The sequence below is a fragment of the Triturus cristatus genome, chromosome 6 (assembly GCF_964204655.1).
Source record: "Triturus cristatus chromosome 6, aTriCri1.1, whole genome shotgun sequence".
NCBI lineage: Eukaryota > Metazoa > Chordata > Amphibia > Caudata > Salamandridae > Triturus > Triturus cristatus.
In genome coordinates, this window is record NC_140589.1 from 115,824,336 (window position 1) to 115,841,475 (window position 17,140).

The 17,140-nt window shown below is 47.9% G+C and overlaps 1 protein-coding gene across 1 annotated transcript in view; it reads left to right on the forward strand.

Annotated features, from left to right (window-relative positions):
* Positions 1 to 17,140, forward strand: part of LOC146816481 (exportin-5-like) — a 1,583,592-nt gene that overhangs the window by 1,323,863 nt on the left and 242,589 nt on the right. Inside the window, 1 exon segment of the mRNA XM_085610325.1 lies at positions 6,129 to 6,236. Within this exon segment, the coding sequence (XP_085466451.1) occupies positions 6,129 to 6,236 (108 nt within the window).

Genomic DNA, 17,140 nt, shown 5'->3' on the forward strand with positions numbered 1-17,140 from the left:
GACGGTGGCTACAGCGGCAGAAAAAGATGTGGCTCTCCCCCAGGCTTATCACAGTTTTGAGGATGTATTTGATGAGGTGAAGGCGGAAGTGCTACCACCACATAGACAGTTTGACTGCCAGATCGACCTGGTGCCAGGGGCCAGCGTTCCCAGCGGCAGGCTGTATGCCCTGACGGAGCCTGAAAACGTGCACCTCCGGGGGTACCTGGATAAACTCCTCAAGCTAGGATTCATCCGCCCGTCCAAGTCTCCGGCCGCCTCGCCACTCTTCTTCATCCCGAAGGCTAATGGGGAGCTGAGAGCCTGTGTGGACTTTAGGGCATTGAATGCGATAACCGTAAAGAATCGGTACCCCTTGCCTCTCATCAGTGTACTCCTGGAACAGGTCAAGAAAGCTCGTATCTACACCAAGTTGGATTTGAAAGGGGCATACCATCTGGTGCGCATGAGGGACGGAGACGAGTGGAAGACCGCCTTTAAGACCAGGTTCGGCCTTTTTGAGTACCTCGTCATGCCTTTCGGTCTGTGCAACGCCCCGGCAGCCTTTCAGTACTTTTTGAATGAGGTATTCAGAGAGGAGTTGGATATCTACGTGGTCGTATATATCGACGACATCCTCATCTATTCGTCCAGTGTAGAGGAGCACGTACACCACGTCAAAGCTGTGCTCCAAAAGCTGAGGGAAAACATGCTGTTTTGTAAACTCAGCAAGTGTGACTTCCACGTCACATCCGTGGAATTCCTCGGAGTGATGCTGAGTCCAGAGGGACAGGAGATGGCAGAACGAAAGATCAAGGCGGTGAAAGAATGGCCGGTGCCCCAAAGCGTGAAGGACGTCCAAAGTTTCATTGGCTTCGCCAACTTTTACAGGCGGTTTATAGATGGATTTTCAGGATTGGTGGCCCCAATCACACAGCTACTGAGGAAGTCCAAGGAGTTTGTCTGGTCCCCTGAAGCGAACAAAGCCTTTGAGGCCCTGAAAAGCGCCTTTGGTAAGGCACCGGTGTTGGCTCACCCGGTCCGGATCTCCCCTACGTGGTGGAAGCGGACGCATCGGATGTGGCGCTGGGGGCTATCTTGTCCCAACGCAACCACGACACAGGGGTGCTTCATCCCGTTGCGTACATATCCCGCAAACTCAACGACGCCGAACGCAACTACCATATTGCGGAGAAGGAGCTTCTCGCAATCAAGGACGCCTTCACCGAATGGAGGCATTGGTTGATGGGGGCAAGACATGTGGTATCGGTGTACAGGGACCATCAGAACCTACAGTTCATGACGGCCACAAGACACCTTTCTCCCAGACAGCTGCGGTGGATGATCTTCTTTGCGGGGTTCAACTTCCGCATCACATATCGGCCGGGGACGGAAAACCGGAAGGCGGACGCCCTGTCCCGTCAATCTGCAGTTAAGGATCCATTGCCTGCGACCGAGCATTCCATCATTTCCCCGAGGATGGTATTGGGGGTTATCCAACCGGATACTTTCCTGAGGGGAATAAAGAGAGGGATCAGGTCATTCGCATGGCGGAGGTGGCTCCTCAGTCACAGAGAATGGCAGCTGAAGGACGGGATACCCCTGAAGGGCAGGTGCCTATTGATACCCACGCCTAGGCTAAGGAAACAAGCATTCATCTGGTGCCATGACTCTCCATGCGCAGGTCATTTGGGCTTTGAAAAAACGGTGGCTAGCATGGGACGGCATTTCTGGTGGCCAACCATGAGAGTGGATGTCAGGAGGTGGGGACAGGAGTGTCCTACGTGTGCTACCATGAAGGCCGACCATGGCCGAACCCAAGGGCTCTTACATCCACTTCCGACCCCGGATAGACCATGGGATAGCATATCACTGGACTTCGTGGTGGGCCTACCGGTAGACCAGGGGATGACGGCAATACTGGTGGTGGTGGATTACTTGACGAAAATGGGGCACTTCATCCCCTGCAAGAGAGTCCCTACGGCCGGGGAATTGGCGTCACTACTCCTAAAGAATGTGGTACGACTGCATGGATTACCTGGGGTGATCGTGTCGGACCGGGGGTCGCAGTTTACTGCGCGATTCTGGAAGACTTGGTGCACTGCGCTGCATGTTAAGACCGCCCTGTCCACCAGCTACCACCCTCAAACGGACGGCCAAACCGAGCGCCTGAACCAAACGCTCAAACAGTATCTGCGATGTTTTGTGGACCAGGGCAGGGAAGAATGGGTCGACTTGCTATGGGTTGCAGAGATCGCCTATAACAACGCCACTCACAGCTCCACACAGTCATCTCCGTTCTATAGCAACTATGGCCAACATCCCAGGTTCTTGCCATTTCTACATCCGTTCAGAGAGGACAGGATTCCCGCCACAGCGGACAGGGTGGCACACATAAAAGACACGTTGATGCGCTCAAGGGCTGTCCTAATAGAGGCCAAGAGAAGATACAAGGCTGCGGCAGACAGGAAGAGAAGGCCCGGGCCACTGTACCGCACTGGAGACTACGTCTGGATATCCACAAGAAACATGAGGTTTCGAAAGAACAGTGTGTTCCATCCCAAGCACATGGGCCCCTATCGAATTACCAAGTGTATGGGTCCCGTGAACGTGAAGGTGTGCTTGCCCCAGTCATTGCGGATACACCCTGTCTTTCATGTATCATTGCTCAAACCAGCACCCTCCAAGCCGTCTGGGACACCTAGGCCGGTATGCGTGGAGTCGGAGGTGGAGTATGAAGTGTCGGGCATACGGGCGTCCCAATGGCGCAGGGGGAAGCTGTGGTACCTGGTTGCGTGGAAAGGCTATGGCCCGGAGGAGCAGTCATGGGAACCAGCTGAAGGGGTTCATGCTCCGCGCTTGGTCTCCTTGTTCCATCGGCGTTTTCCTGCCAGCGCTGGACCCGTGGGGAGCAGCTGAGAGGGAGGATGTACTGTCAAGAATTCCTGTCATGCGAGGGGAGGAAAACGGTAACCAGCGAAAACGGACTACATCTCCCAGGATGCTTAGCGGTTGAGAGGTTATGTAAACAGGAGAGCTGTTACATAACTCAAGGAAAACACGCCCTTATGTAAAACAGGAGAGCTGTTACATAACTCAAGGAAAACACGCCCTTATGTAAACAGGAGAGCTGTTACATAACTCAAGGAAAACACGCCCTTATGTAAACAGGAGAGCTGTTACATAACTCAAGGAAAACACGCCCTTATGTAAACAGGAGAGCTGTTACATAACTCAAGGAAAACAACGCCCTATAAAGGGAGGAACCGGGAGGTACAACGCTGTCGGATATTGTGTTTACAACCGACGTACCTGCTTAGTGAAGAGCAGTGTTCCGGAGTGGTGCTCCAGTAAGGCAAGAACGGAGATAGGTCGAGTCGTTACTCCCTGGGCCGTGTCTTGCCCCATAGTCACCTGTGAAGGACCCGGAAGCTCTACCGGATAACCATTGAGCTTCGCTTTTTGACTCGGCTGAGTCAAAGCGCAGTGGCGCTTTTGCTGGTTGGAGTCGTAACTCCCAGCCCGACCAGAGATACAGGGACTGCCAGCTGTAACGCACACCAGGAGGTGTTTGCCGCGTTACAGACTCGGAAGTCCACAGGATCGATCGAGCGGCTGCTCTCGGTTCAGTCTTCTTTGCTTGTGATTGGGGTATCGGTGACGCATCACCAGGAGGTGACTCCGCGTCCCGGTGCAGTCTGAGGAAGAGGTTGAGCGGCTGCTCCCTTCAGGTAGAGACCCCGGCTGGGTGTTTCCCTGACTCCTCGATTCTCCCCAACACTCTTCGTGCCCCTCACAGCCTACCGATTGGCATTGTCGGCCATTTCATTTCTGCCCTCTGTTGGCATACGCCGGGATCGGCGTATATGCAGAGGACGGTTAGGACCATCCGTGCTGTGGGCTGGTAACGTACTTAGCCTGGAGGATTCCAGTGACTATAACCTTTGTTTATTCCTTGTATTATTTTTGCCTTCATTAAAATAACTAAACCTTCACAAGTGGTTGCGTTCTCATTATCGTGTCTGTTAAACGATCCTGAGACGTTCAGGGCGTTACACATGTGGTGTACTGCTGAGGGTCACAACCCTATTCGAGGTCAGGAACAGGTACTGTTACCCTACTTACTGTATTTGGCCAAAGCAGGTTTGCAATATTCCTCCATAAAGGTGCACCTGGCAGTGATTACAGCATATAGAAAGTCCCCCACTCAGGCTTCTTTCTTTCAAATGCCAGTTGTTAAGGACTTCCTGGAGGGTCTAAAAAAGGTCTACCCACCAGTTAGGTCTCCATTCCCTTCCTGGGAGCTTAATGTGGTCCTCTCTAAGTTAATGGATCCCCCATTTGAGCCTATGCACAAAGCCTCCCTTCAACATCTGTCGGGGAAGACTGCATTTCTCGTGGCAATCACATCTGCTCGCAGGATGAGCGAGATACAAGCTTTGTGCTCTACAGAGCCTTATCTCGTTTTCCATGCAAACAGAGTGGTGCTAAGAACTCACCCGAGGTTCCTTCCTAAGGTGGGCTCGGAGTTCCACATCAACCAGTCAATCACTCTTCCTACTTTCTTTGCGAACCCTGTCACTCCTGCTGTTAGAGCTTTGCACTCTCTAGATCTGAAAAGAGTGTTAAAATTTTATCTGGATAAAACAAAGAGTGTACGGAAGGCGGACCAGCTTTTTGTTAATTATGGTCCATTGAACACTGGTTTTCCTGCCTCTAAAAGGTCCATTGTATCATGTTTTCAGATCAGCTGGCACACAAACAGCTCCCGGGCAAGCCGAGAGCTCATTCTACAAGGGGCAAAGCCGCTACAATAGCGATACTTAGAAATGTACCTATTCGGGAAATATGTAAAGCAGCCACATGGCGTTCGGTTCACACTTTCGCACGCCATTACTGCCTTGATTCTGACACTCAAGCAGATGCTTGGTTTGGAAAAGCATCCTTGAGAAGCTTGTTTGTGTAATACATGTTTTTGTTAGCAGGTTATGATATGCTGGTATTTGTCCGCAGAGTATAGGGATGGGCTTGCTACTCTATTCAGTGCTTATGACTATTGAGGAGTATCCCCTTGGAAGAGAAGGATAAGTTACTTACCTGTACCTAGTTCTCTTCCAGGGGTATACTAATCAAAGTCATATGCAACCCTCCCTCCTCCCCGGACGAATACCATGTCCATTAATATAGCTGTTACCCATGCTGTGCTTACACTGGTATATGCCGTCCAAAAGAACTGACCGAACTGTCACCTGCGGGGCATGATGGGAGCCTGGAGGTCTTAAAGGCACGGCACCAATTTTTTCCACCTATTCTGTATGCAGCCTCTCTAAGCTAATCTGCCTCTATGATCTTGCCTTTTTACCTTTGAAAATAAAGGCTGTGTTTTCAAAACAAACTGAAAGCATTGTTTTTTGTCTCTGTATCATGAAAATATCATGGTGTATGTGTTCTTTATTATTTCAAATGTAAAACAGGCATATTTGAGCCTAGTAATATGGTTTTAGGCTGCATATGTATATATGCTAATTACCTATATGTGTGTGTGTGTGTATATATATATATATATATTTATATGTATATATATATGTATATGCATATCATTTGTTATTGCTCCGGGGTCCCCGCACATGGGCAGGACTATTCAGTGCTTATGACTTTGATGAGTATACCCATGGAAGAGAACTAGGATTACAGGTAAGTAACTTATTCTTCCTTACCAATCCTCCCAGCTCTGCGAACAGATTTCACTGCATAGGTGACTTTTGTAGGTCCTTAGTGTCGGCACACTGGTCTATCAGTATTCTGTTGTGGCTCTGTGCGTCTATCGTGGAGATGTCATAGAAAGAAACTGATGTCAGCACGCTGGGGTGGGGCCTATATAGGCACCACACACGTCACTTTCAGCACTGATGCAGAGCTGAGCGACTCCACCTACCAGCGTGCTGAGGTACTGCTTAAGATTTTCCAGATCCTTTCTGATGGCTGAGGAATATTCTGAGGTAAGGAATCTGTGGCTATATAGTCTCTACGAGTTAAGGTGTTACTGGAGGTAAATAATTGTTCATTTGGTCTAGTTGTTGGCTAATTGTATTTATTGTTTTTAGCATCCTCCACCTTGTTAATGTCTAATTTTTTTGCTTTCACAATAGGATATTCGGTCTGCTCTCTTAATAACAGCTTTCACCTCTCTTATGTGGAAGGACGGCTCAACCTGTTACAGAAGTGCTACTCAGATCTGTTGGCCTCTTCTCCAGCATGTAAGTGATGCATTAATGTGATGCAATGTGTATGAAGGATGGCACCACTACAAGGCAACTCAAATGGCAAGGCTAAATTCCATTAGCCCTGCAAACTATCAAACTTTTCTGTATTTTCATCTTTTGTAAAGGCAACACTTTGTCCTTTCTCTCATGATGCCTCTGAGTATATCCCTGCAAAGGAGCTGTTTGCAAGTCAAATGCAGAGTGGTGCCTCTGGTGTGCCGTACATAATCTGTAATTTCATAAATTTCTATTTTCTTTTGCAGTGATTTAAATCGTATTATTTTGTTTACTTTGTACCAATGTCACTGAGTGTTGATTACAGTAAAATATTCCAAAGCCGTCAGACTGGATCCATAAAATCTTGAGCAGTACCTCTGTACACCGCTAAATGACAATTCCGCATCGATCTTGTCCGCGCCGGATGTCTTGTGATTGTGAACGCTATATGCGCACCACCCCAGCACTCTGACATCAGTTCCTTTCTTCCTCTGCCAACAGTTGCAGATCCGTAGAACTAAAATGGTCATTTTTTGACCTACGTTTTTTAATCAACTTTTTTCGAGCTATTTCTTCTCCGTTTCCAGTGTGCTAGGGATATGTCCTCTTTGAAACTAACGAGTTTCATACCTTGTGGAAAATGCTTAAGACTGATGTCTCTGACTGATCTTCACTTTGTCTGCCTTGGGTCTGGCCATGACTCCAAGGCCTACTCGAACTTTGATAATGCACCCAAAGGCGATTTAGGGGAGGACGTTACTTTATCAAACTCCTAATGTTCTTAAGGTAAGTGAATAAAAGTGGTTGTTGAAGAGCCACTCAACTTCTCTGTAACCTTCTTAATCTCCAAAAGGGGCACAAGAACGGCACCACTCCTCTAGATCCTGCTTTAACACACCTCCTGCAGATCAGACACTGGATCAGTCTTCGTGCATCCCGGACGCTGGAGTGACTTCTACCCAAATCAACAGTTTAACCAAGCAATGTTCCTCATCTTCGGGCAAGCATCTCCCTCTAGATCGCCTTCAGGCCCCAAGGAGCCGTTACTTTTGGCAGGCCTTCTCCCATGCTAGTTTTACCCTCTGGATCCGACCCCGAGCCCCATGCCGGATCCACGACCCTTGCTGGAGTTCAATCCCTTGGTAACACTGCTGGCGTCGCCCCGATCAATCTTTCTGACTCCAAAACAGCACTGCATAGAATGTCTCCATTGACAGGGCAGTTGGCTCCAAAGTCGCTTTTTGATGCCCTGCCTGGGTGTAGTCCACAGGCTTTTCGGGGGATGTCTAATCAAGCCTTATGTACATGCCCTTCGATGGTTCGCACCTGTTTGGATGTAGCACTGGAGTGATTTAAGGACAGTATGGTCACGGCTTGCTCCTTATGATTGGCCGCTGCCCCTCGCTAGCAGCATTTCTCCTTTCGTCCCTCACATGGCCTTGGTAGGGGATTTTAGTCTCGCCAATACCAAACACATCCGCAAGGCCAGCAGTGTTCCCAGACTTTTTGTGCCGGAGGTAGAGACTCCTCCAGGCCATATGGACAGTAAGACACCATCATGCCCAGTCCCCCACCCCTTGCTGCCGCCCCACCAAACCTCTTTATTGCACCCTCCTGGGTGAACAGCCATCCGGTAGGAGACAGGATACGGCACTTTCTACCAGTACAGGAAGGCGGTCAAGTTAGCCAAGCATGTTACAGGGGGGAGATAATCTTTGTGCCTGCACCACTTACCTGCGGACCTGCTGCTGATCCTCTTGCCGTCTTGCCGCTCCTGGGGTGCTGATGCTGTGTGTCTCCTCTGTCGGCGCCTAACGCAATCGCGCCCGCGACAGGGGGAGACTACAGCTCCCAGGCTGCTTTGCGGCCAACTTCCGTTTGTCTTCGCGCCCGGAGGCGCAGAAAAGGCAGAGGCTCCCTCGGTGGAGCGGGGGAGATAATCTTTGTGCCTGCACCACTTACCTGCGGACCTGCTGCTGATCCTCTTGCCGTCTTGCCGCTCCTGGGGTGCTGATGCTGTGTGTCTCCTCTGTCGGCGCCTAACGCAATCGCGCCCGCGACAGGGGGAGACTACAGCTCCCAGGCTGCTTTGCGGCCAACTTCTGTTTGTCTTCGCGCCCGGAGGCGCAGAAAAGGCAGAGGTTCCCTCGGTGGAGCGGGGGAGATAATCTTTGTGCCTGCACCACTTACCTGCGGACCTGCTGCTGATCCTCTTGCCGTCTTGCCGCTCCTGGGGTGCTGATGCTGTGTGTCTCCTCTGTCGGCGCCTAATGCAATCGCGCCCGCGACAGGGGGAGACTACAGCTCCCAGGCTGCTTTGCGGCCAACTTCCGTTTGTCTTCGCGCCCGGAGGCGCAGAAAAGGCAGAGGTTCCCTCGGTGGAGCGGGGGAGATAATCTTTGTGCCTGCACCACTTACCTGCGGACCTGCTGCTGATCCTCTTGCCGTCTTGCCGCTCCTGGGGTGCTGATGCTGTGTGTCTCCTCTGTCGGCGCCTAACGCAATCGCGCCCGCGACAGGAGGAGACTACAGCTCCCAGGCTGCTTTGCGGCCAACTTCCGTTTGTCTTTGCGCCCGGAGGCGCAGAAAAGGCAGAGGCTTCCTCCGCGTCGCGGGACGCGCGCGGGCGACGCCGGGCTAAGCCCGGGCAAAGGGCGGGCCCTCTGTAGCCCTCAGGAGCCGAGGGAGGCCGGGCCGGGCTCACTCCCTTGCCTTTAGTTGGTACTGTTCTTACTTTATTGTGCATACTACTTTGTGTTTTATAGTGATAACTATCCTGTGCTCCCCATTCTTCATTGTATGCATTGTATTAGTGAAGCACGTTTTTAGTCTTCTTGACATGGCTGACTGTGCTAACAAGGGAACCCTTGATGGCTATGTATTTAAAGTCAATTCGGGTGCCGATCGTGAGGCAACCCTTGCAGAATTAAGAGCGAGACGTCGTAATTCAATTGAACTTATTAAAAGTACGCCCACACCTATGACCTCTTTTCATGCAATGCCTTTACCAGATACAAGTGGGCTTTTTCCTAAAGAGACTTCTTGCTTCTTAGGTAATAATGACTCTGCTATATCGTCTCGAAATGTCACCATTGCTGAGACATCAAATGATTTGTCCCCAATTGCTTCATCTGTACCCCTTAGTTTAACTGTTGAGCCAGTGGTATCGAATGGGTCATCATCACAAGTTATTATGCCTCTACCGCATAAGGTTAATCCATCTAGGCAATTTAAATCCATAGGCCCATTACCTAGGAAACGGAGAAAGATAGACTCTGAGTTATTAAAGAAAAAAAAACCCAGTCGTAAATCTGCTCTGGCATATACAGACCAAGGTTCTACACTTTGTACTATCAATACATCCTTCTCAGGCAAGTCTGTATCTCGTCCTTTAAATGATACAACTGTTACAGAGTTAATGGGAAATATAGATCAGCTATTGAAATCTCTCATTTTACCTATTGTAGAGAGTTTAAAAACAATTGAAAAAAGGTTGGAGAAAGTAGAACTCCTAATGAGTAACAAAAGGGTACTAACTACGGACTCTCTAAAACCAAATATAGTACCCCCTACTACTACAGCTTCTGCTGAACCATCTCTTATCACACCATCACTGGAGTCCATCTGCCAAATCCACCAGAGTATTAATAAGGTAATTAGTACCAATATAGATGGAACTACTATCCCTAATCTAATGCAATCCATTAACCTAAGCAATGCCAGCAATCAACCGGGAGAAAACATCCCGTTACAAAAGGTCCAATGTGCGATAGAAAAGGACCCAATTCAAACCTCATTGCAAAAGCACGTGGGCCCCTCTCTATCGATTTGCCACCAGAGGATGTCCCTCTTGTGGTAGTTCTTGCGGGTGTTCCTACTCTAAAAGATGGTACAACAGAGGGATATCTGCAGTTAAAAAATAAGGTAATCCACTGGCTTGGCCAGAACCGCCCTCTTCCCTCGTACATCAATGGGGAAATTTTACATGTTCGGCGCCTACCTTGGTTGGGAACCACATTAAAGAAAATAAATGGGGACATCATTTTAATTAATTTCAGGGACCCTAGAGCTGTCAGTCATATTCTTAACTGGCACACAAATTACACGAGGTCTTTTATTAACACTTGGGAACTGACACATTTTTATCCTAGAACACAGATAGCTCCTAATATTAACTCTGGGGCTTTACTTTGTAATCGATCTAATCCTCCCATTCTGACCAGAAATCGCTATGAGGCATTAGCAAACCTTGAAGACGTGGATTGACTTAGTAGTCCCAAAGCTCTATCTCTGGCCCCTGATGGGATACCTCCTGATACACTTTCATTATTTAATGAGTTAAAAAACCCAGTATCAGAAGTAAGCGTGGACACCTGTATTAATTATTTCCCTGTTTCAGATTCTTTATCACCTGTCAATTGTTTGGCAAAAGGTACCGAGGTTATCACGGGGAATTTACTCTCCTGGAATATTGCCGGGCTGTCCTCCAAATTGGAATTTGAGGATTGGACACGTTTTGTTAATAAATTTGATTTATGCATATTCCAGGAGACTTGGTTGTGTGAACCCTCTTTCGTTCAGGGATATTTGAATTATTCGGTGCCCGCATTAAAAGGACCCAGGGGGAGACCTATGGGGGGGTCTAACTATATGGGTCCGCCAGAGTTTAAAACTATCTATCAAAGTTGTTGATACAAACAACCGAGATATCCAACTAATTAAAATGAACCTAGAAAAACTAGGAACGTTGGATATTTATAATGTCTACGTTCGGAGCAATAGGGGAGGGAGGTCCGAGGCTCTAGTAGCCTTGAGTTGTCTCCTTGACACTTACTCTTTAAACAATAATATCGTTATTGCGGGTGATTTTAATAGAACATTTGAACCCCTAGTCAATGGAGATGACCTTTTCGGGGATGAAGAGGATCGCCAATGGGGAGTTCCTAAATTGGAGCTCAATTCGGTTGGGCGTTGGACCAATGATGTTATTGCCTTAAATGCCCTCTGTTACGAAAAGGGCTTAAGAGCTCTAAATGGAAGGACTAGTAGTGACAGAAATGGGACCAGTACATTTGACAATGGTCGATATCATAGTAGAATTGACTACGTTTTATGCAGTCTTAAATTATGGCCTTTGATATGCGACATGGAGGTTGTTGAGAGGATAGAGAGCGACCACAATCCCCTGTGCGCTACTCACAAATGGTGGTCCCATATTAACCAGACTGTTGGCTCCCCTGAGCTCGTCCTTCCCCTGATTGTTCCGACTAATGACCGGCGTAGATTAAGGTGGGAAAATATAGCAACCAACCAACAAGCTATAGCCAATATTAGTGCTGAAGTTGACAAAGCAATATTGGCTATAGAGCTTTCCAAATTACCTGGCATCGGCTTAGACAAGGTAGAAGGAATACATAATATTCTTTTTTGTACAATTAAAAACTACTTCCTTAAACCGGCAAAAAATAATGGAGCCAGAGCTCCTAAGCCTGCCAGGTGGTACAATAAACAGTGCAGGGAAGCACGATTAGCCTTGGGTAATGCCATCAAGGGCGGCCAATCCGCAGTAATCCAATTAGCTAGAAGGGATTATAAAATTAGTATATCCAAGGCAAAGAAAGAATGGGATGAATATTACTGGTCTGAGCTAAAGGTGGCCAGTGATAGAAGGGATTCCCGGTTATTCTGGCACATTGTTCGGTGGGGAAAATCGGGTTTTCCCGAGTCCCCGCATAACAATGTTCCAGAGGAAGAATGGGTAACATTTTTTAGAGAACAATATGCCGAGCCAACAAGCTTTAATTTGGGCACAGAAATCAATGTAGATCAATTTCAGGAAACGTTTTTTAGTATACCAGAAATAATGACGGCCCTTGGCTCAGTGGCTTGTGGACGTGCCCCTGGTCTTGATGGTGTGCCAGCTGATTTATTTATTAATGATAAAGAACGCTGGAGTAAGTATATCCAACTTCTTATGAATGCAATTGCACTGGGTGCAGAGGTCCCAAGATCCTGGCAGGGTGCAGTAATTATACCTATTTTTAAGAAAGGCGACCGGTCCAAGCCGGGTAATTATAGACCAATAAGCCTCATAGACACTATTCAAAAGGTTGTGGGGCGTGTGATCGTCAATAGGCTCCTGGATTGGGCGGACGAGTTTAATGCTCTTTCACCCTTTCAGGCAGGTTTTCGTCGATCCACAAGTACGGTGGACCAGGTTTTTCGCTTTACGTTACTGCAATGGAAGAATGTTGTGCTGGGTGAGGGAAGCCTGTACGCGGCTTTTGTCGACTTGCGGGCAGCCTTTGACCTTGTTCCTCGTTCTAAGTTATGGTCAGTCCTCAGGAAACAGGGACTTCCAAATGAGCTATTATCCCTCATAATGAGACTCCACGATTCTAATTATGCTAGAATTCAGTGGGGAGGGCTGGGTTCGGTAACTGCGGACTTCCCTGTTGAGAGGGGAGTTCGACAGGGATGTTCGATGGCTCCGGTGATTTTACATTGTACATTAATGATGTTGTGGGACGTATGCTTCCAGCCCAAGTGGATGCCCCATTTTTAGCCGGGACCAAAATTCCCATTTTAATGTTTGCAGATGACACGCTCATCTTATCTAAAACTCCTAGCGGTTTACAGCGTGCCTTGTCTATTTTTGACCAATTTTGTGGGGAATATGGCTTAGAGGTTAATACAGCCAAAACAAAACTTATGATTTTTAATCCCCACCGTAGCTTTAAATCTAAAATCACTTTGTGTAACCGCCCGCTAGAGGTAGTGAATACTTTTACATATCTAGGTATACACATATCTAGCAAAAAGAGCTGGCGGCACCATATTGATATTGCTACACTCAGACATAGGCAACTGTCTGGTGCTATTTGTGTTGAGCACAGAAAATCTCTAACCAAACCTGTTAAACCTGCTTTGCAGGTTTATGAAGCAAAGGCTCTAGGTTCTGCGCTTTATGGTGCCGAACTCTGGGGCTTTGAGAAGGTGACTGCACTCCAATCTTCGGAGAATACATTTCTCAGGGCTATAACTGGTGTCCCCAAAAGTACCACATTGTTGCCCTTAAAATATGATTTGGGAAGAAGAGCAGTTACAGATTTGGTAAACCTTCGCCCGATTATGTATTGGCGTAGGCTATGGACTACTCCTGTGCTCCATCATTACGCAGAGGGCTTTTTGGATATTATAAGATCTGATGTATACCATAAAATTGGATGGTTAAAATCACTAAAGATTTCCCTGACCGAGCTTGGCATGTACTCACTTTGGGAAGACCCTGCGAGTGCATCCTTTCCATCCAAAAGCACCTTAAAGAGTACTTATTGGGAAATGGTTGCTTCCCGGCACTGGAGTAGCTCCAGTGCTGGCTCCATGACTGGTGAATTTTTGGAGGCTAAAATGTATCCCTGTTTAGAACCTTATTGGGACGTCATAACAAGGCCTGGAGAAAGGAAGCTTCTCTTCCAACTTAGAGCAGGTGCACTTCCCCTCAAATCTTCGACAGTTAAGTGGGCAGGTGAATCTTGTGATAGCTGCCCTGCTTGTGGTATTACAAAAGAAACCATTGGTCATTTCTTCTTTTCTTGCAGATTTTATGCGGTTCCAAGGCGCATCTGGTTGACCCCAATGTGTAAAAACTTGGGGACGGCCAGCAGCATCGTGGCTCTGCGTATTATATGCACTAGCACTTTGACATGGATTTCAGTAGCTACTGCAAAGTATTTAGGATGGGCGTGGTCGATTAGAAAGAGATTGCTAGTCATTTGACTACTCTCTTGATTAGACAGAGATTGCTAGCCATTTGACTACTCTCTGTTATGTTTTTTTTCTCTGCATTTTTATCTTGTATGCCTTTTTAAATTATTCCCAACTCTATATTTTAATATTTTTCAAAACAATTTTTGTCATTGTAAATAGAACAGTACGTATATATAGGCCTAGCAATTGAGTCAGAAAATTTTATGAAGTGTGCTTTGTATATTGATGTAATTGATTGAAATTTAATTCTATTTTAAATTGTTGTATGTATTTGTTTTATATTGTATTTGCTTTTGCTTTTATGAATGAAATTCGAATAAAGCATACTTTGACTGTTACAGATTGTGCGGCGTGGTTACGCACTTATATTTCTCAAGACCCCACCACCAATGCCACCTTCTGTACAACGATTGTCAGATCCATCACCAGAAGTAGGTGGTGGTTGTTACTTCCACTACTTTCTAGTGCTGAAAAAGTATGGAAGTCTCTGCCCTATTCTAGATCTTTGCCCTCTCAACGCCTTTCCGAGAGAGAACAGGTTCAAGATTCTCACCCTTGCCCACGTCCTGTCTGCCCTGGAGACTGGTTTCTGGCAAATGACCTGCAGGATGCTTATTTTCTTATCACCGTCTTGCAGGCCCACAAAGTTGCGGTTCATGGTGTGGTCCGAGGACTTTCTGTTTGCTGTGCTCCCTTTTGGCCTCAACAGCCCTCTTTGGGTGTTCGCGAACATGATAGCAGTAGTTGCTGCTCACCTTTGAAGGTTGGGAATCCGTCTTTCCCTACCTCGACAATTGGCTGTTGAAGGTGGGCTCGCCTCATGCAGTCATCACCCACCTGCAGCTATGGCGAACCTTCTTCATTTGTTCGGGTTCACTATCAATATGCCGAAGTCACATCTGACTCTTTCCCAAACCATCCCTGTCATCAGAGCTATTCTGGACACTGTACAGTTTCACTTCTACCCTCCGGTGCAGATAGTCCAGGATATTCCGGCAATCATTCCGATGTTACAACCTCAACCCCGGATTTCAGTGAGACTGGCTCAGAAGCTACTGGGTCTGATGGCCTCTTGCAAAGCACATCAGGTAGAATATGTGGGCTCTGCAATGGGATCTAAAGTCTCAGGTTGCGCAATGTCAAGGGAATCTCTCCTACCTGGGGCAGATTTCAGAATTTCAGAAGAGACTGCAAGACATCAGCAATGGTGGCTATTAAACCACAATCTGGTCAGTGGCAGACCCTCTCCCTTCCCATCGTTGATGCTGGTGACCAATGCACCACTTCTGGAGTGGGTTTGCCGACTGGTAGAGGTGGAGATCAGAGGGCTCTGGTCTCTGGTAGAAACCTCAAAACACACAAGATGATGGACGGAATGTTGCACATTGGCAAAACATTCACCCCCGGTCACAGATCTGGGTTTAATCCATCGTTATTTTGCTCACCACTCCACCCCAGTTCAGACATGGCCATATGCAAATCAGTCTTGACCCTGTGCCTCATGGGAACAGTCCAGCCCGAACTGACAAGTCATGTCTTCCCTGGACCGGAATCAAGCATCCTAGGACTGGTTTCGGGGTTTCACCCCTCTTCAGCCAGGATAGCTTGACTCCAGTGGCGTAGTGAGCACGGGACCCACGTCTGGGCATACCCTTACCACATAGGGTGAACAGCAAAACACACAAGATGATGGACGGAATGTTGCACATTGGCAAAACATTCATCCCCAGTCACAGATCTGGGTTTAATCCATCGTTATTTTGCTCAACACGCCACCCCAGTTCAGACATTGCCATATGCAAATCAGTCTTGACCCTGTGCCTCATGGGAACAATCCAGCCCAAACTGCCAAGCCATGTCTTCCCTGGACCGGAATCAAGCATCCTAGGACCGGTTTCGGGTAGAAACCTACCTCCACATCAACTTGTTGGAGTTGCGGGCCATCCACTTGGTGTTGAAAGCCTTCCTGCCATCCATCAAAGGGAGGCTGGTTCAGGTTTTCACCAACAACACCGACATCTGGTACGACAACAAGCAGGGCAAGGTTAGTCCTGGATCCTGCGCCAGAAGGCCTTGTGCCTCGTGCCTATGGAAATGGCTGGAACGTCAGGACATCTTCCTGGTCATACAACACCTGGCGGAATCTCAAAACACCGGGGCAGACTGTCATGGTTCCGGTCGGTCTGCATGCTCCCCGAGTGAATGCGAAAGTGTGGTTCCCGTCTCCACGACTTGGAACCAGGTTGGCGGTCTAGCTTCTTGATACCGGAAACCGACGCCACTGCGGTTACAGTGCAGCCAGAGGGAACTGCATAACTACTTGCAGTTCCCGACGTTACTGCGCTTTGGATTTCGCCTCGCCACCTGAACTTAGCAGCGCTGGAGTGTCTGCCATTGTCCTCTTCTAACTGCTCGTACTTTCAGGTACACTGTATTGACATACTCGTTGCCTCTCTCTTCAGTATTGGAGCGCTTGCCATTGCCTGATCAGTTTCCCCAGCTCAGGTGTGCAGAAGCCTTCCTTGCTTTCCCCGTGCAGGAGCGCTTTGCTTCCTTTAGCTTTCCCGGCGCGGGAGTGCCTTATTTTCCTTTTGCCTTCCCCAGTGCAGGAGCGCTTACTTTCCATGTCTTTCCGGCGCAGGAGCGCGTTACTGTTCTTGGGTTGTCACAGGCGCAGGAGCACATTACTGTTATTGGGTAGACACTGGCACAGGAGCGCATTGCTTTCATTTGTTATTCACTGGTGCAGGAGCATATTGCTTTCCTTTTTGTTGACACCAGCGCAGGAGCGCATTGTTTTTGTTTGCTTTTCACTAGCGCAGGAGCGCCTTACTTTCCTTTGTCTTTCACCAATGCAAGTGATCTGGTTGCTTCCACTGACCCTTCTGAGACTTCTGCTTTCCGATCATCAAGGTGACACTCGTAAGGTGATTATCTGACCAGTAGAGCTTGGTGTATTATGTATGGTCTTTTTTGCATGTACCAGTGGTAATTCTGACCAGTAGAGCTTGGTGTATTATGTATGGACTTGTTTGCATGTATCAGTGTTAATAGTGTTCCCCTGCATTTCTCATTCCAGGCAGTGTACCCAATCGGATTTTGGAAACACAGTGAGGTTGCCATTCTGTTTT